At 30.9% G+C, this 22,058-nt stretch overlaps 1 protein-coding gene and 1 pseudogene across 1 annotated transcript; one reads left to right on the forward strand and one right to left on the reverse strand.

Moving 5' to 3' along the window:
* Positions 1-10,331: 10,331 nt before the first annotated feature.
* LOC129903081 (protein NRT1/ PTR FAMILY 2.7-like) lies at positions 10,332-13,549 on the forward strand. Its single transcript, XM_055978567.1, has 4 exons — positions 10,332-10,456; positions 10,546-10,763; positions 11,407-11,951; positions 12,453-13,549. The coding sequence occupies exons 1-4, from the start codon at positions 10,375-10,377 to the stop codon at positions 13,270-13,272; spliced, it is 1,665 nt and encodes a 554-aa protein (XP_055834542.1). The 5' UTR covers positions 10,332-10,374; the 3' UTR covers positions 13,273-13,549.
* A 6,812-nt stretch (positions 13,550-20,361) lies between these two features.
* On the reverse strand, positions 20,362-21,787 carry LOC129902162 (protein NRT1/ PTR FAMILY 2.7-like; annotated as a pseudogene).
* Between the last annotated feature and the right edge of the window lie 271 nt (positions 21,788-22,058).

Below are 22,058 nucleotides of genomic sequence, written 5' to 3' on the forward strand. Positions count from 1 at the left end.
GTTTGCAACTTTTCGAACAAGGTTGCAACCTTTCAAAAATCTGTTGGAAAAACGGAGGGAAATATTTTAAATTAATTCGGAAAAGAAATGGGTCGCGGGTCAGGATTTTTTTCCACTTAATTAATTAAATAAATAAATAATATTAATTAATTAAAATTTAAAGAAAATTTGGTCCAAAAAGATTATCAATCAATCAAATCAATTGACCGAATTCGAATCCGAAGCCGAAGCCGTAGCCGTAGCCGAGCGAGCGACGACGACGACGGCGCGAGGGGAGACCCTCTTCTTGACCCTTTAGCAACATGAAGGAGTGCTTCTACTTTTAAGTAGGAGACTTTTCATTTCCATCACCTATGTGAGACCAAAGCTTATTTAATAAAGCAAGAGAGAACATATTATTTTTACTGTCCACTTCTTTTTCTCTCAATTTCCCATTCAAACTATCAATTAAACCCAACAGTTTCACAGGCCATAATAAATTTGATAAAAATGATTTTTTTCTTTTTCTTTTTTATTCATAAAAAAGTACTGCGAACTACTTGATGGTTGTATATCACACGAGTTTTAGAAAGTGCAGAAAGAAGAAGAAGATGTTGTTTCCGAAATTTCGTATGGAACATTCTGAGGATTAAGAGACATATATAGACTGTTTGCACCTTTTAAGAAAAGGCACCTGTTGGGAAAAGATTTGTCTGTTGAGAAAAGGTTTGCAACTTTTCGGACAAGGTTGCAACCTTTCAAAAATCTGTTGGAAAAACTGAGGAAAATATTTTAAATTAATCCGGAAAAGAAATGGGTCGCGGGTCAGGATTTTTTTCCACTTAATTAATTAGATAAATAAATAATATTAATTAATTAAAATTTAAAGAAAATTTGGTCCAAAAACATTATCAATCAATTGACCGAATTCGAATCCGAAGCCGTAGCCGTAGCCGTAGCTGAGCGAGCGACGATGACGACGACGCGAGGGGAGACCCTCTTCTTGACCCTTTAGCAACATGAAGGAGTGCTTCTACTTTTAAGTAGGAGACTTTTCATTTCCACCACCTATTTGTGACCAAATCTTATTTAATAAAACAAGAGAGAACAGATCATTTTTACTGTCCACTTCTTTTTTCCTCAATTTACCATTCAAACTATCAATTAAACCAACAGTTTCACAGGCCATAATAAATTTGATAAAAATGATTTTTTTTTCTTTTTCTTTTTTATTCATAAAAAAGTACTCCTAAATAATTTACAAATAAAGTCCTTAAGTGTATTATTCTCCAAAATATTAAAGTCTTTTCGTGATTGGTGTTTTTATATTTCTTAAAAAATTAACATATTGATTGGCCTCTGTTTAAATGTGTCAAATAGTGATTTCCTAGACTTTATCGAATATCTACATTCTTCATTAATAAGTTTAAGCAAATGACAGATTCTCACGTCTTCTTTATTGATAAGTTTGACTGCAGCTACATATATAATTTATTTCTTCTTTTACTGGTTCATAAGTCATAAGATTTTCCGCATCTACTTTTCACTTTAGCATTAAATCAAAGGTGAATCTACTAAGAAGGGAGGAGATGTAGTGGCGCACACACACTCTGATTGAAACTGTGTATAAATATGTATGTATATATATATATAAAATAGGATAAATATATAAAGTGTGACCCAAATAATTAATATCGTGTTTGGTTTGTTATTTAGAAACCCGCATAACCAATACATGTATATATAAGTTATGGAGGAATTTATATATTCTTTTATATAGGATAAAAGACGGAATAACAATACATGAATATGACTAGTCTCTGCATAATTAATATATTTATATAATAATATATAAATTCTCTCATAACTAGTCCCTACAATACTAATATATGCATAACTCTTACCGACTACCAAACCACCCTTTAAGGAGTTGAACGTGACTCAAAACTGTGGATGTTATGGCGTAATACGAAGAAATAAGACAGTGCAAAACTTCACTATTGAAAACAAAGCTCCCATGGTGAATACTGAATCATAAAGAGTTGCTTCTAAGAAAAACATCGACATTTATAGTATTAGATTTTGAGTTTGGGTCATGATTCGCCACGTGGACTGACTCAATCGGGCTAGGAGAAATAAACATGCATGAAGTTAATGAGAATTTAGGAGAACTTGCTATAAATTCCACTAGCTTAAGAACTAATTACTTAGATATATTTTAGTTTATAATATTACGTATTTTATCATAATTTTATACATTCAGATATATCCAGATACGTCGAGATACATGTATCTCCTAATAAATGAGGTCAAAATTATGTGTAATTTGTTCTAGATACATAAAAAATCTTGCTCGCCTCTCCTCCATCTCGCTCACCACACTCGCATGTATGTATCGGGTACCTCAGATACATGCGAATCACGTCGGATACATACATATACATGTATCTATGTCACGACCCAAAATGGGCCGTGAGTGACACCCACACTTAACCTCCTAGGTGGGAAAACCAACGATACAAACCCCAACTTACATTAACGATTTAACTTATAAATCACGACAATAATGCGGAAGCTCAATCGTATTAAAGTCAGAAATAACTAAAGCCACTAAAATTTATTACTTGACGTTCCCCAAAATCTGAAAGTCATCACATGAAGGACATCTAAATTCTAAAACTAAGTCTGAAAATATCAAACACCAGAATAAATAAATAACAAAATGTGTCCGAAAACTAAAGACACCATGCCATAACCGAGAGAATTCATCACGAGCTAGAATGATAGCTCACCCTGAAATCCGATGATCTTGAGACTGACTAAAGCTGAGGTCGAGTCGAAGTCGGTAGAACACTCGCTGCACTCTACAAAATAAAACAAGAAAAGATACAAGTAGGGGTCAGTACAGGACAACATGTACTGAGTAAGTATCATCGTCCGACTCAAAATAGAAATCAATATACATAAAGTAATAGCGGGAAATCAACCATAACACTTAACAGGTGGCAACCAACAAGATCAAGATCAAGTGATAACGCAATGAACAATTACATAACCAGTCGATAATATCAAGATTACACATGAGGACTCAAGCCTCCACATCAAACTCTTTTGAAAAATGAGTTTTGGAGGTTGGATAGTATTAAGTCATTTTGATTTGTTTTTCTTTAATATTACCGTGCCGGAATGTGACACCCGATCCAAATATACCATGCCGGAACGTGACACCCAATCCAAATATACCATGCCGGAACGTGACACCCAATCCAAATATATTATGTCGGAACGTGACACCCGATCCAAATATACCGTGTCGGAACGTGACACCTGATCCAAATATAATTAATTTATCATTCTTCATGATTACATTCCATTTCATTAACAATATTTCATCAAGTCTTCTTTATTCAAGACACCATTTTTGATAGGGCAAGTTCAAGATTATGGATTTCACAGTCTCGGGATTTCAGACCAATCACAACAACATATCAACCATCCAAACCACAATAATTAAATGCGTAGTAAACTTCACACGTTACTCAATGATTATCAATCACTATTAAGAGTCTATCTATGTTATAGAATAAAAATCATAACCTACCTCCACCGAAGAACCAAAGTTAAGCAAGCTAATTCACCGGTGATTTTTCTTTCTTCGATGCCTCAAAACATTTCCAATCTATGAACTATAAAATATTCATAAGAAAACGAATTCGTAGACACCAATAATATATATATTTAACCTAGATCACAACAACTCACCCACCTCTATAATCGATTCCCTAAAACTCAAACCTAGGGTTAAGTCTTAATTCATCCAAATAGCATAACTCTAATGGTATTCATATAATATAATACACTCGATATTTAATTACTTATCTCAATATACCAAAAATTAATTTATACTATGACAACAAAATAATATTTAATTAAAATTGAAGCCAACTGGTCACAAAACCATTGGCGACAACCTGAAACCAAACTATTATTGATCCTTAACTTTAAAATATGCCATTTATATATTTACCCTCCCTCACTTATAATCTAATCATGCTAGTAATATACTAATATATAGGTGCCTATCCTAAACATTAAGATCACAACTACGGCAGTGACAATTTGGATGATTCAGTGGGTTTTAAACACCTATATTCTTTTTCCAAATAATAGAGCATCATTTTACCTATGGATTTAGCAAGCTAATATGCCTTCAAGGGGCTAAAATTTTGAAGCTCTTAGCTGACGCTGCTCTCGTCTCAATGCACCAGGTAAACTTCTGTCTCTCTTTGTTTGTTTTCTTTTACAAATTAGGATAATTAATCATGAATTAATAAATAAATAAAAGCTAAATCCCACAATATATTTTTATATGTATTGAACAAGTGGTATAGTGTATTAAATAAACTACCACTTTAGCCCATTAACTACATGATTTATCTAAAGTTACCCCTCAACTATATAACCGTAGTTATCGAATAGTCCAAAATACCCCAAAAAATATTTCGGGGTGAGTCTTTTATGAAATAAAAAGGCCATAGTACTCAAAACGACCTAATGGGTCGTTACAATCTAGTGCGTATCTAGTGTGATTCGTATGTATATGAGATGCATACGAATCTCGCTCGTCTTCCTCACCATCTCGTATTTAAGTACATGTTCCTCAATATATGGTAGATAACTCTTAATTAATGATAAAATACATTATTTTTTAAAGTACAAGTAATAATAGTAAATATGATAGTGAAGTATGTAATTATGTAGTTTTTTTCGAGAATTTACTCCACATTATAACTTTGATCTTGCACTACTATGTACGTGGGTAGGGCTGACAAGTTCAGCCGAATCCCATTGGACCCGCCCAATCTACGTGAAATGACAAACATTTAACGATTATTATTTACTTAAGCTATAGTTTCGGTTAATTATTAAATGAGACTATAGTTTAATCAGTTTTGCTATTTAATTTATATAATTTGATTCCTAATTGTATAAATTCAAAATATGTATATGCTTAACCTAGCTATTTGTGTACAATAGATACATTTAATTTGTATAAATTATAAAAAATTCATAATTTTATAAATTCAGAATTTGTATATAATTATCCTGTTTGTGTATAATTTGTTGATACATATGATTTGTATAAATTTTGAAAAATTCTTAAATATATAAATACAGAATTTGTATATACTTACCATGTTTGTATATTGGCAAGCAAAATATAGAAATGGAGTTCTGAAAAATTCTTAAATGTATAAAAACACAATTTGCATATACTTACTCTGTTTGTATATTGACAAGAAATATAAAAACTAAAATACCTATAGCAAACAAAACTATAACTATGAAGCGTATTTAAGCAAACTATAGCTAAGAAGTATAATTAAGATACTTATAATAGCTATTCATAAAATTTCCTCAATGGGTTGGACTTTTGCTATGGGCTAAGTTTGGACTGAACCCATTTATTTTGAGCAGCCCAAATTAGTCCATTACTTTGGAACAAACTGACCCATCCAAGTGCCAATTTTTGGAAAAATTTCATATAATTACTCTATATGGATATAGTTTTCCTAATTACCTATAATGACAAACATAAATTTGCTATTATACAAATGTTATAGCGAATTATACAAACGTTGTACCCACTAATAATTTGTATATCAAAATATACAAACACTGTGAATTGTATAGCGAATTATACAAATGTTGTACACGAATTGTATAACAAAATATACAAACGCTATACAAAAATTGCGAATTGTATAGTGAATTATACAAATACTATACAAAAACTACGAATTGTATAGCGAATTATACAAACGCAGTACACGAATTGTATAACGAAATATACAAATGAATTATAGCATATCTCAGCAAAATATAGCTACGAATGATAATAAAATAAAACTATACCCATATGGAGTAATAAACTAGTAATGTTTGCCATCTCGTATAATTTCCCCCCAATTTTTTGTGGCTCTTGAATGCCTTTTTTGGATGATTGGTTTTCTATAAATTTGCCAAGATTTCTTTCATTTTTCTTCGTATAATCAGATTTTTTAATTCAATTTCATCATTCATTCCCATGTGTCCTTTTTTTTTAAAAAAATTCTTCTTATATATCTTTTCCTTTTTCCTTTGTTTAAATCAAGTTTTAACTTTGACTTAAATCAAAAGTATGATCTGTTTCTCATCTTTGTGCAATGGAACAGGCATACCAGCAATGTAGTGAGGAATCAATTAAGACCTAATGCAGCTGTCTTTTTTTAAAATGGAGAAGTTTTCATTGATCAACCTTTTACTAGGTAAGATATCTCTCCGTATAAATATACATACACAAATACACACGTGTGCGTATATATATATACATAAAAAATCCACCTAAATACACATCCTATTTTACCATAATCTCTAAAATTCCTTATCATTTAAAAAAATTTCAAAATCTCCTTTCGGATACATCATTCACCTCTTGCTGATACATCCTTATCACCCTCTCGGATAAATTCATCCCCTCCCGTATACATCTCTCCCCTATATATCCGGATGTTATATTCCCTCTCTGATACATCTTTATCCCTCTCTGATACATCCCTCCCCTATGTATCCGAATGTCTGCTGATATATCCGAAAGTCTAGTGAAGTATTTAAAATCCATAAATTTTAATTTTTTTTTGTAATTCAGAAAATAATAAAAAAAATAATATAATTAACTTTTAACACTATATAATTTTTGTAAATTACACTAAATTAAATCCAAAATAGCTCATCCTTTTAAGCATAAAATAGCCCAACATTTGTACCTGGCCATGCCAAATAACCGAACCGATAAATTACTATTCGGCATTTAGTATACACACTCAAAAAAACAATCGAAGTATCAAATCAAAATTCTTAAATATCGATCGAAGTGTAGAAATGTGTGATATACCAATACAATATGATATGATATAATAAAATTTAAATAATAATTAAAATAAATATTATATTTAAAATAACAATACAATATGATACAATGTGTAACAACCATCCAAACAAGCTGCTGGGCACCAAATGTAAAAAGTTAAAAGGAAAAAAAAAAGAAGAAGAAAAGGGAACGATTAAACTTAAAGACTTCTCAAAATCTAAAATTGAGGTGATGCTTTTGGAAGAAACCAAAAAGGGAAGAGTGTAATATACAACTTAGAATGAGAAAAATATCTCAAGTGGTGTTTGGAAATTAAGCTAGTTATTTTAAAATTTGATTTCAATTAATAGCATGAGTGTTATGTATGAAAAGAAAATACAATACTAGCAAAGATAAGTTATGTTAAAAATACAGAAGTAAAATACAGTAACAATAACAATTAATACGATAACCTATAATTAGCAAAAGTAACAATTTTTTTTTTAAGAATAAGGTAGTTGGAGAGTAGTAATAATAATGTTGATATGAAAAATTAGACAACACTTGATTATCTACTAACTATCTAATCTAAACCTCGACCTCCATATATCCTCTTATGTAGGGTCATGTGACATCAATAAACTGTAAATATATCATGTCCTATTTAATCACCCCTTTTAAATACTTCTTCGACCTACCTCTACTTGTGCTCAAGTACTCTACCATAGTCAATCTCTCACACTTTCTTATTAAAACATCTTAGTATATATCATCTTTTCACTGAACCATCTGAGCGCGCATCTTATAAAAAATCTTAAACGAAAGATCATAAGAAAAGGTTATTGAACGTCGACCATAGGATTTTTTTAATTTTTCAACATGCATAATTTGATTCCTGTTCTTGATTAATTACAAGCTAAAATATATTATTAGTAACTTTTGTTATTAACCACACTTTCAAATGGAATCTTCTTTTCCCACTATTTCGTCTACATAGTTGGGATTGGATTTTATATATATAGCTATTCATCAAAAGAATATGCTTGGTCCAATATTGCCCCGAGCGTATTTACGATACTTGAGGGCTTAATTGTCACAAGGTAATATAGTACAAATTGCGATTTCTGAGGAATTCATGAAATGTTTTATGAAAATTATTGTTATTTCTTTGATTTAATACTAAAAACAAATAAATAACAAAGAAACATTTTTATCTTAAAAATTATCAAATACAACAAATTGAAAAGAGAGAATTATTCTGGTCCTCTAAAGAATTATTTATTAAGAATAAAGAGGTCCTTCATAAAGCTCCTAGATTTTATTTATTTATTAAAAGTGACAATGTAAAGTCTAAAAATGACCAATGTTAATTCATATTTTACAACATTTATAACTTTTATACATATATATAGAGAGAGCGCTTCTGTTGATTGGAATCAATGCAAAAGAAAGAAAGAAAGGTAATTAATGACAATTCAATTAAAATACAATTTATCTTCTATTATTTCATCATTGTTACTTTTTTTTTAAAAAAAACTTTGAAGAGCCATCCTTAATTCCTTATGAAGGAGGAGTTAGACATGACTCCAACTCGTATATATACCAAAAATTATTATTTACATGAAGTAGGACAACTGACTACTATTTAAGAAGATGTAAATACCAAAATAATTTAGATTGTAACTCTCTATCAAATAATATTGCACCACTATCGATATTGATGATTAGTGGATTCCAGTTATATCTAGTTAAGTTTATAAGTGGAGTCAAAAAATAATAGGATATATGCAAATCTTATTCGTACGTTTATAAAGCTGAAAATTATTTTCGATCTCGATTGAAAAGCACTAGTTATATCTAGTTGACTAGAGAAAAGGGCGATCTAGTTCATGTTAATGATTATTATTTTAACTCTACCTCTAGTAGGTAGGACGAATAAATTACTCTTAACAGAATACATTATTTAAGCAAAAGTTATTAGATTGAGCCAAATTCGTAACCTGGTTCCTACCTCCTCACCTTCTATCACCTACCCCTTTTCTCTATTAATTGAGTCCATTTAGAGTCATGTATTTATTTGTTTTGTTTTAGGTTTGGAGTTATGTATATTATCCCACTTAGATGATTATCCTATTGCCATGTGAATCAAGTTCAAAATTGTTAATATTCAATAATTGAGAATGAAAGTTTTTATATAACAATTTTAAGTGATGTTTGCTAACATTTCACATCCATTCACTTTTCTATTTAATTAAAATTAATAATAATTAGGCATATAACTATTTTTGTTACAATTTCTCACAAATCAAAATCAGAAAATATTGCTAGGATGGGGCCAGTGTACCGTGGACTATGAGTTGGCCTGAACTTAACACCTTTGGTTTGAACTCTATATTTATTTTAAAAAATTATTGAATATGTACGTACTATTAATATAAAATCCGATAACTTAAAAATATATGAATTTAAAATTCATAAATTTTAAATTATGACTTTTTGAGACTTGTTGATTACAAACATGCATTTTGACTCCTCAACTACTGCATAGCCCTATTTCTTTAAACAGAAAATTGTTAAGAGACATTTTTTTTAAAAATAATTTTATTTAAACAGTTGTATTCAATTAAGTAAGATAGGAACTTTGAAACACTAGTAAAAAAACACAAACAAAAATCGATCTCAAAAAATTAGATCTCCAGTAAAAGACCGAAAAAATTGACCTCCGAAAGTTAATTTAAAATCATTTTTTTAAATTTTTTTTTTAACAAAATCAACCTCCGTCAATCAATTTCTCCCGCACATTTATCAAGCCAAAACTTTTAATAAAATGATTTGAAAAATTTATACTTGTGATCTTAAACATTTATCAAGCCAAAACTTCCCACAAGTGATGGCGCCACATGTATTACAGAGATGTCAATAAACTATAGAAAAGGAAAAGGAATAAATACCTACAACAAGAATCATGATAATTTTGGGCATATGAAAATGTTTTTAAAAACAAGTTAGTTAAGATATTTTCTCTCTTATCTACCTATATATGTTTATACTCTTTTCTCGTACATTTTTATTTGTCTAATATTAACTTGACACACTTTTTAAAAATTAATAAATAAAATGATAATTTTACTGTATTATCCTTTAAATATAATAAATTCAATAATCTTGAAAATGACTATAATTAATAATAGCAAATAGTGTGAGGCTGATTTCACAGGGCAACGAACAACTTCTGTTCTATGAAAACTATGATTAATAATAAGGATAAATTAGGAAATTAAATGATAAATTATCTCTTAACTTTTTATATTGAATAAATAAAAATGAACATATATTTTTAATAGACAAATAAAAGTGAACGTAAGAAATAACTCTTTTCTGTTATTGCTTGAAAAGGAAGATTTTTTGAAAACAAAACAAAACAAACCTTTCAAGCTTTCTATAAAAAGCTATCTATATAAACTGAAACAGAGCATTTACAAGAAGTCATCTCACATTTGTCAAATATGGATGGAGAATCACAAATCTTGAAGAGGTCAGATGGAGACGGAAAACGAGGAGGATGGATTACTTTCCCTTTTACAATAGGTCTCTTTCTCGAATGTCTGAAAAGTTTAAGCTGTTAGAGTGAATATACAATTTTTTTTTTACTTAATTATGTTTTCAATAATCTGTAGCAACGACAGCGGGGTTGAACATAGCAACAGCAGGTTCGATGAATAACTTGACAGTGTACTTAATAGAGGAATTTGGAATGAATAGTATTGATGCTGCTCAAGTTTCCAATGTTATGAATGGTTCTGTCAATTTTGTTCCTGTGGTTGCTGCTATTCTTGCTGATTCCTTCTTTGGTTGTTTCTCTGTTGTCTGGAGTTCTTCATTGATCTCTTTACTGGTGTGTAATTCCACCCGCTCCCCCTCCCGTCCTTTCTTTCTTTTTTATCTTTTCGATTTATATTAGGATAAACTGTCAACATCACACCAAAAATGCATCTATATTCTAGAAATTTTAGATTCACCTACGAAAGCGGATTGTTTTGTCCATCGAGCTGCGGTCAGATGATGTAGGTGGTTTGCTAGATTCTTGATACATCAAATCAATTTTTTTTGGGAAAAAAAAGAGAGAGAGATAATACAATTTCGCGGGGAGCAGTTTCATGAGCAATCATACAACTTTCGGTTTATTGTACCAAAGTCATAAAACTAAGTTTTGTAATATTAGGACTTCATGTAGTACGTAAGCCTTACAAAAATATTCCTTTTTTTTTTCTTCTGTAACGTGAATATTATGGAAAGTGAGTTGATGAAGTGTCAATCTCTATTTGATTTTTTGAAGATCGAACTTATATCGATTTTTGGCGTATGTTATTTTCTCCCATGATATATAGAGATGGTTCAAATTTTTTTCTATCACAAAAAGTATAATTTTATAGTTTTAGTGCAATAAATTGAAAGTTGATTCTCCAATTTTACGAAAATGACTTTTTTAATGTCTTAAAATGAAACTGTATGTGATCATCTAACTTTAACAATCGCAGGGCATAATTCTCTTAGCTTTAACAGCAACAATTGACACATTGAGGCCTCAACAAATATGCAAAAATGGTTCAGACATTTGTATGACACCAACAAAACTTCAGTTTGCCTTGTTATACGGAGGTATCACGTTGGCCTCCATCGGTTTAGGTGGCATGAGAACTAACATAGCAACAATTGGCGCGAACCAATTTCACGACTCAAAGTACCAAAACATGTTCTTCAATTGGTACTTCTTCACCATGTACGCTGGGACAGTAATTGGTGCCACAGTTATTGTGTACATAGAAGACAATGTCAGCTGGAAATTTGGGTATTTTGTATGTGTAGCTGCCAATTTTGTTGGGTTAGTTGTTTTCTTAAGTGGAAGTAGATTTTACCATTATGCTAAACTTGAAGGTAGTCCTTTTACTAGTTTGGCTCGTGTGATTGTGGCAACTATTCGAAAAAGGAAACTCCCAATTTCAGATGAGAATAATTGGTATTATGGACCACATGACAATGTTGATCAAACAATGTCAATTGCACCACCTTCAAGAAGCTTTGGGTGAGTTCTCTTTGTTAATCTTGAAATTCATACACTTCACTTTATCTTTCGAGTTAATGGTAAAAAACACATCAACTACACATTCCAACTATCAGTTGTTCCTTCTTTCTATCTGAACTATCATCATCGTTCAGGTAAAAAAAGGAGAACAGCTGTGTTTTTTATACATAAATAGTGATAATTCTGATAGAAATAGGAAATAACTAATAGTTGGAGTGTTAAACTAAAGAAAAAGCAATAATTCAAATGAGTTTTGACCATTATCTCTTATGTTTTTTCTTGTTATAATTTCAGAGGTGGCAAATGGGCGACCTGAATCAAACTTGAACTAGTTAAATGCCACGTCCTTCCAAATTAAATTTACATAAATCACCACCTCTAAAAATTTGATCTGGTCATAATTCAACTCGTTGGACAGTTTTTACTAAAATATGAGTTAACTTTATCACCTCTCTATTCAGAATTCAAAAATAAGTATTGATCTCTTCATTTGTGATGCAGATTCTTGAATCGTGCAGCGCTAAAATGTGAAGGAGACGTTAAACAGGATGACTCAATCGCGAAACCATGGAAACTCTGTACAGTAAGTGAAGTAGAATACTTTAAAAGCCTAATGAGAACTCTGCCTTTGTGTTCATCCAGCATATTTCTTTCGACTCCGATCGCGGTCCTAATTAGTTTGTCTGTACTTCAAGCCTTAGCCATGGACAGACATTTAGGACCCCGTTTTCAAATTCCAGCTGGTTCAATTCCCGTTGTTATACTCATCACCACCTCAATTTTTCTAATAATATTCGATAGATTTCTCTTTCCCGCGTGGGAAAAATTGATTGGCCACTCTGTTACGCCCTTCAAACGAATTGGAGTTGGGCACGTCCTTACTTTTATTGGCTTGGGAGTGGCAGCTTTAGTAGAGTCCAAAAGACTAAATCAAGTCAGAGACGGATTCAGGATTTCTGTCTTATGGCTCGTGCCACATCTAGTTCTAATTGGGATAGGAGAGGCATTTCATTTTCCAGGACAAGTATCATTGTACTACCAAGAATTTCCAACGTCGTTAAAGAGTGTTTCAACTGCCCTAACATGGTTAGTCATCGCGATTTCGTTTTACGTGAGCACCGCGTTGATTGATCTTGTTCGAAGGACGACTACTTGGTTACCTAATGACATAAATCAGGGGAGAATTGACAACTTTTATTGGGTGTTTGCTGTGATTGGAGTGTTGAATTTTGGGTATTATTTACTATGTGTTTGGTTTTACAAGAGAAAAATTGGGAACAAAGTGGTTGATAATGGTGCATCCAATGCTTTGGATAAGTGATTCTAGCTTGGCTCGAGTATGCAGTGAAGAATTCAGAATTTAATCGATTTGGAGGTTGAACTAATAATTATATATACTTGTTTTTTGTACATATGAAAATGTTCAATTTTTGAATTAATAGGTTCGTGATGAATAGACAAACCTATTGTTGGATTCGCTATGACAAGTATGTATGTTTGTCTGCGTAATTTTTGTTATTATGTTCTTTTATAGTTTATTCGAAATTACTCTGTGGTTATTAAGTTGTGTAATTTTAATAACACGCATATGTTGCCTATGTTCTTATAACATTACTTGAATTCAATACATATACGAAATATAAACGTATTAGCTAAAGTGCTTTTATGATAATTTGAATTAGTCGAATCAATAAACTTGGACTATCCTTCAAAAGAATCATAGACTTCATTTCTCTCAGTAGGCGTAGGCCTTAGCTACTGCCTACTGGTGTGGTAAAATAGATAAGATTCATTTGCTCTTAATATATATTTTAACAAAAAGTGCTTTCTTATTTAATATACCCTATATATATATATATATATAATGCGAATTTGAGTCAAGTCAACAAACATAAAGTTGAGATGAATGTGATAAAAATTAAATTAGTATTAAATGAAAGATCAAATAATAAGTGAAGATAATTTCATTAAATTATCTTTTTAATTAATATTTTTTGATAAATACACATCAGAAAAACATGACAAGTAAAATATATCGGAAAAAGTACATGATTATAGAAAAAATGATAGTGCGATTGCAAGTGTATTTATGATCTCTCTGGAACGTTGGGTGCAAGCTAAGCATTCAGAGATTCTAATAATTAGTGAGCAAAATAATTTGAAAACGCACTGAAAAAAAAACATTAATATTTGTCTGCAAATTCTGAGAATATTTCAAAGCTAAGTGCTTGAGTCAATGATGTTTCCACTATCAAAAATAAATCCTTGGGGCATTGATGCTATGCTGCAAAATAAAGGGATAATTACAATATAATCTCAATGTCTTTTAGTGATTTAATTTATAAAATAATCAGTGGTGGATGTATAATTTTTGTAAATTTAAGTAGAGTATATTGTTAAAAAATGACTCTTTTTTTTCTTCCGTATTGGTGGATAATGAAATAAGTGGTCTCCTTATAAGATTTGGACAATTCTCCTTATTTTGAGTTAGTTTTTGAGGTGTGAATTAGACAAGACTTAATTTTAAACAATATCAAAGCAAGATCCATCTCATTTAATGTTAAGCTGACAAATTAAAATTGCCATGCACTATATGTCTAGCCCTAGTCCTGAAATGGGGTGTTAAAGACTGAAAAAGGTCTTACATTGCTGGTACCTAATTTTACATTCACACACACTCATATATATATAACATCAATTAATATGTATTGTGATAAAATATTCATATCAATTTTTTAAAGTAGCGTGTAAATTTCAAAATGAATAAGTAAAAATGAACGAAACGATTGTTTTGTGAGTTACCTTTGATATATTAGTAATGTTCTCGGCACTCAATTGAGAATAGGTGCCAAATGTTAAGGCATCGATTGTTAATTGCGTGCGCATTCTATTTTGGGGCGTGACAATTATGGCTATAATTGACAATTCAAATTAAAATCAATTATCATTTAAACAAAATGAAATTAGTCTCTCACTCTTAAATAAGTAAATATTATTTCGACACTAATACTTTCTCCACATCACACAATTGATTCTCCACAAAATTGCTTCTTCTTCCCCTTCTCCTTCTCGAACTTTAAGGCATTATTTTAGAGTTTTACAAGGAGAAGTTTGAACTCTAACACGTAATTCTGAAGGTTCAATTTTTACAAGTGAGACTTCAGTATAATGTTTCGGAGTTCAGTTTTGTAACTCAAAACTTCAAGATAGTGTCACAAAATCATTTTGACAAGGGAGAGTTCAAATTCTGGCACTACATTTTGACAAGAGAGAGTTGTTCGAATGGTAAATAATTTTCACTTTTTAACCCTAAGCTAAGATTATGAATTCGATGGAGCAAAAAAGTAAAGGATGAAAACTACTCCAACAAAGGGGTGAAAAAAATGTTGCACATATTTATTACTCATATTTTAATATTGATTAGCATGCACTTATCTGTTTAATTAGGAAAACTCATACTAAAAGATTATTTATTTATTTATTTATAGTTTTATATTGAATTGTGTGATTAATTCAACATTAATAAAACCAATGTAATCACAAGTAAAGTATAAGGAGGGTGATGTATACATAATTTTACCCCTATCTTGTGGTGAATAGAATTACGTGACTAATTCATTGCTAAAAAACTTGAAACATTAGAAATAGTTATATAATTACATTTTTTCCGCATGACTTGACTTGAAGGGGCAATTTTGGAAATTCGAATGTGAAAAAGCGATATGAGGGGATTCAAAATAGGGATAGTTACCAAAAAAAGGCCAATTAGTGTATAGACATGTATAGTCAATATATATTTCATGTGTAGTCAAGCTATATTCAGTTTTCGAGTGTATCATAATGTATATTTAGTGTATAGCTCATGTATAAGTAATCTATGTTGTATAGTCAATGTATACTTTCTATGACTTTTGACAAACTATATTGTGTAGTCACTCCATATTTTCTATGATTTTTGGCTATTTTTTATGTAAATAAAACATATCTATATTTGTTGTAGACTAATTAATTTATTGAATATATTTGAAATTGTCCCTAAATATTTTAAATCCAACAAAGTTAAGGGAAAAAAATAATCCTATAATCGCATCGAATAACCTGTTTTTTCTTTTATTATTATTATCTTATTTATTTGATTATTCATTTTGTTAAAAAAAAAGAAGTTAATTATGCTCAACGACTTTCATTATGCTTCCGTTTTGCGCAATAATGGAAAGGCTCGTCTTTAATTGCTTTGATTCTCCAGCTGGAAGACACTTTAATTAGATGAGATATATAATTAAGATTTCAATTTTATGAATTCTGAATTTACAATGTAATTTCAAGTAATATAAGTAGGTTCTAAATTTAATATTATAAATAGTTAATAAATTTATTAACATAAATAAACTGTTTGAATCCATATGCAGACTACTAACTCCGCTCATATACTTGATCATGCAAAGCGGTATAAATGAATGGATTAAACTAAATTAGAATGAATTAGAATGTGTTGAGTAGGATATTTTTTCTTACTTGTGATTCCCCTCATAGGACTTATTGATTACTTCTCTCTCCGTTTCATGGGTGGTTCAAACAGATTAGTGACCTATAATCAAAATCAAATGGAGGCCTTAAATTTAAATTGTTAATAACTTTTATATAATTAATTTCTTTTAATATATATTTTTTCAATTGATAATATAACCATTCTTATTTTTATATTATCTTTCATGAGACATAGTATTTTAAATATGTCAAATTTCTTCTAATAATTCTCTCATTATATATGAAAAAGTTACCTTTTCTACAAATAGTGTTCAATATTTTTTTAAGAAAATAAATTTATAACCTATTGTTATTGAAAAATGATTCCCCTCAAATTTGAGAGCCTAAATCACACGGCCTGCTCGTCTAAGTGTTGCTTTAGCAAAAATAATTTTCAAAATAAAATTCATTCCATTCAAGATGAATTCTTTTATCGTGGTATTTCCTACGTGTGCAGACATGCAAAAATAAATGCAACATTTAGACATGCTACGATAAATTTGTCTTACTTGGCCTGCATCATGTTACAAATATTGTGGAAAAAAATTCCAAGTGATGCCAGAAAAAAATAAAAGAAATGGACGAGTGGATCTCAGGGGTGCTTTCAAGTTTTGTCTTTGAATTGCAATATCTCGACAAAACTTGAAGTAGGGGTATTTGTAATCATTTAAAATTTATTAAATATAAATTTATAAAATTAATTTAAATTATATTAAATTCATGAACATATTAGTCAAAATAAATGTTATGAATTAATATAATTGAGTTAATTATTTAAGTACAATAAATATGAATTTAATTAAAGTCCAAATTAATTGATTTGAGCTACAATAGATTAACCCAGTTTGCTAAGCCCAATGTCATTTCATTCTAGAGGTCCAGTTTGGTGCCATATGTCAAATGACATGGTATGCCAAGTCAAATAAAGAAGGAATTTTAACAGAAATACACAACATATAAAATTATATTTTCTAAAAGTCCCTACCATTTCATAATATTTTAATAATCCCTTATTTTATATTTTTCTCTCCAACCTCTTGATACATGACCCTTCATATTCCTCTAAAATATCTGACATGCTAAATTTACTCATAAACTAGAGGCTATATTCTCACGTCCGTTTTACAACTTCCTTTTCAAATTTTATTCATTATTATCGAAACCTAAGAAAATTGAAGAAAATCGCCATTTTCACCTTCGTTCCTCTTTTTTAATTTCTTTGGTTGTTGTTGAAGTTCTTCATCTTCTTCGTTGATTTCGGTGATAATATGGACTCTAATACATCATTTAGTGTCGGTCTTACACAAATAGGTGATCCTCCTCAAGTCGCTGATGAATGCGAAGTTGTTCATGAAATTGGTGTTCTTCTTCATTTGAAAAATCTTGTACAAAAAGAGGAAGTTTCTCAAAATGAAAAACTTCCTCAAGTTGAAGAAGTTCATCAAGTTCTCCCTCGGAGGCATGATTTCGATTCGACTGAGGTATGGTTTCGTGAAAATAGATCTAAAAAAACTCATGATCCATTATTAGCATTGAAACATCAACAACAGAAATCGAAGAAACCTGATACAAATAATCAAATTTGATACAAGGAAAATTAAAATCTGAGATATTTTTAAACTTGATTCAAAAAAATAAAAACTTCATACAAAGAATCAAATTTGATATAAAGGGAAATAGAAGTATATAGTTGAACTTGATACAAGAAAATCTGAGATGTTTGAAACTTGATAAAGTTAAATTTTATTCCAAAAAATAAATTGATATAAAGAATCAAATTTGATACAAGGAAAATTGAACTATATAGTTGTACTTGATACAATGAAATCTGAAATGTTTGAAACTTGATACAATTAAATTTGATTCAAAAGTAAACTTGATATAAAGAATCAAATTTGATACAAGGAGAATAGAAGTATATATATAACTTGATACAAGGAAAACTGAGAGTTTGAAACTTGATACAACTAAACTTGATTTAAAAAAAAAAACTTCATAAAAAGAATCAAACTTGATACACAGGAAAATAGAAGTATATAGTTGAACTTGATACAAGAAAATCTAAGATGTTTGAAGCTTGATACAATTAAATTTTATTCCAAAAAAAAACTTGATATAAAGAATCAAATTTGATATATGGAGAATATAAGTATATAGTTTAAATTGATATAAGGAAAACTTTTTGAATTTTTCTTCACGAATGTTTATGGGAATAGAATTCAAATTTTGAAACTGGTTTTGAAAAAAATCTGTTACATTGTCATGGAGAGAGTTTGAATGACAGTTAATTTGCATGATTTTTGGGATTGAATAATTGATTTCCGTTTTTGTTTTTCCTTTTTAAAACTCAACCGACAACTTTTTTTATGTATCAAATTGTGCCTACCTATGTAACCCAAATGGACACTTTTTAAGGGATTTTTGTAAAATTAAAAACGATCGGAACAAATGGAAATTTGCTCCTTACAGTATGAGATTCCTAAAATTTATACAATAAAGAAGTCAATAGGATATGCCGTGTGTCAAAATGACAAACCACTTCACTAAAGCCCAATAAGTCATGTCACCTAAATCTAATTGGTCAAAGAGTTCAAGAATTCAAATACTCAAGCATTCAAGTTCAAGAACAACTCAAGATCAAGATCAACAGATTCAAGAACAAGCTCAAAATCCCTTGAATTCAAGTACAAGTCAAAATCAAGTTCAAGAACAAGTCAAGTTCAAAGTTCATCAATATTCAAGATCAAGCTCGAAGGCCCATGAGTCAAAGTCTAAGTTAAGATCAAAGCCACCAAATTCAAGATCAAACTCAAGAGCCCTTGAATTTATATTCGAAAAGACGAATCAGAGGATGCATAGTATTTGCAACGCTCATATTTGAAATCAATTAATACAATTGTTGTGATATTTTTCGTTCTTCATTATTATTTTCTCAACGCCAATTTTATTGTATACAACTACATAATTAAATCAAAATAATAAATCATATTATATTCACAAAATATTAGAGCAACAACAACAACAACCCAGTGAAATCCCACACGTGGGGTCTGGGGAGGATAAAGTGTACGATACGCCGACCTGACTCCTACCAAAATATTAGAGCATTTTTTAATTTATATGGAGTTATAGATTATTTGTTTGATCAACTATACTCTAAAGTTAGTTGTTTTTTTGTTTTACTTTTTTTGAAAAGTATTTTCTTATATTAGATTTTGTCTTCGACAAGAAATGAATTTATAGTGCTCGATTACATTACATGCATCGAGGGCAATCGAAGATGCCAATATTTCTTAAAATATTAACTATAATGCTATCTATAATTATACATATCCAATTGTATGTCTTTCTCCTACCAAAGAAACGAAAATAGAAATAAGGACCTTCCCTTTACTTTGACAATGAAATTTTGTCCCCGGTCCTCTTCATAAAAAGGAAGAAATTTATTGATATATTTATTGGATTCATCATGATTGATGGGCTCGAACCTGTAGTTGTCACCTTGACAAGGTGAGGTTAAGGATATACCTGGTGTGAGATGTCATATTTTTCGAGGAAGCCTAGATGTTGTCAGGGTAAAAAATCGTCAATAAGGGCATTTTAGTACTGTGTTATATCTTTAGCAATAAACCACAACATACCTTTTGATTTCTGATTGCTCTTCACTAAACATGGTGTTACTCAAATTCAATTAATTTAGTTTACATGTTCCACTGATCCACATCAACATTGCAAAGCAACAAATTGATCATTGATAGTTTTTTTGCCTCCTAAAAACACCAATTTACATCTTTTACTTATAAAGTTGGGGACATAGATGTCAGTTGAAGTCATGTTAAAAGAAACATTTAGGAATTATGCCTAAATTATACTAAGTAGTACATCATTTACTAAGCACAACATTTAGTTTGTTGTCCATATTTTTGTACTCATAAAAGGAGGCAACCACAAGGAAATAAATGAAATTTACTGATCCCAGGGTACAACAGAGCCAGAATACATTGTTCATCCTCCCATCCTGATTGTCTTTGAACCAGATAAATCAGCACGTTCCCCAGATAGAATGTGATATCAATTAACAACGAAACCATTGCAGTTGAGGTGTTCTTCAAGGATGTTGGAAATTCTTGGTAATAAAACGCGATATGTCCTGGAAAATGGAATCCTTCTCCGATTCCATTTAGAGCTAGCTGTGGTAGTAGCCAGAAGACGGACATTGGGACGATAGCGTCCTTTTTTCCTTGGAGATGGTGTGATCTAGCGACCCTAAGTCACCTAAACTCAACCAGGGCAGACACAACCATGCACGCTATAGTTAGTGCATGGCCTATGCCAACGCGCTGAAGAGGGGTGAGAGAAAAACTTGTGTACTTAGCTAGGAATGGGTTTAGTAGTGGGTCAATGATGGATATGACTATACACGTGAATAGAATTATGAAGACTAACATAGAACCAGCTGGGATCTCGAAATGAGGTCCCATATGGCGATCCATTTTGAGAGCGTGAAGTGTTAACAGGCTCAATTGCATGACTAGTTGTGTGGATATTAGTAAACCACTAGCCCATAGAGGGAAAAGGTTGATCAAACTTTTCAAATCTTTTACTTGTTGCACTGTGCATAATCTCTGGGAATTACTAATCGATCCGTCTGGTTTGGTATCTCCCTCAGTAATAAAAGCTGCACAATTCAAGAATCTGTACAACAGGATTTGTATATTAGCTAATCAATTTTGACAGAGTATATATATAAAAGCAGACCAAACAGGGGAAAAAAGATGTTTACTTGAAGGATTTTGTAGGAATTTGAGAAGTTGTTAGCGTGGTACTTTTGTCACTTGGATCATGATAGTAGTGTTGATTTTGTTCCGAAAGAGGAACCCTCCATTTCTGAGTAGCAGCGACTACCACACATGCTAAGTTGATGAAAGGGCTGCCTCCTTGTTCCTTAACATGGCGATAGGAACGTTTGCCAACAAGGAAAATCGCCAAGCCATTGATATACCAAAACCCCATGCCCAACTGATATTGTCCTCCACATAGACGATGAATGCGGTGCTTAAAGCCCAGCACAAGAAAAACATGTATATGTACCAATCAAAGAACATCACTTGATGTTTTGGCTTATCAAATTGATAAGCTCCCATCGGTGTAATTGTAAAACGTGTGCCCGCGATCCCTATAGGTGCTAGTGCCAAAGCCACATACAAAAATACATATTGGTTTGTTGAGGGGCTTATGCAGAGATTCGATCCATCACCACATGCTACAGGTCTTAATGCATCAATTGTTGTTGTCAACAATAGAAGCAATATACCCTGAAAATGCAAAACAAGAAATGAAAAATGTGGTTCTTGGATCCTTTTTCTATTTTTAAGAAAAGAGGATGAAGCTAACAACGGGTTAATTTCACGTATGGTCACAGTACATAGTCTCTGTAACAAGAAAGTTACCAAAATACGCCTGACTATTCAATTCCGACCAATTCAAAATTTCCTCTAAATAGTCCCAAATCATAGACTTATAGTTTGCATAACTTAGTTTTTTTAAAAAGATACGGATAAATTGACAAGATGCTTACTC

The sequence above is a fragment of the Solanum dulcamara genome, chromosome 9 (genome assembly GCF_947179165.1).
Source record: "Solanum dulcamara chromosome 9, daSolDulc1.2, whole genome shotgun sequence".
NCBI classification, from domain to species: Eukaryota; Viridiplantae; Streptophyta; class Magnoliopsida; order Solanales; family Solanaceae; genus Solanum; species Solanum dulcamara.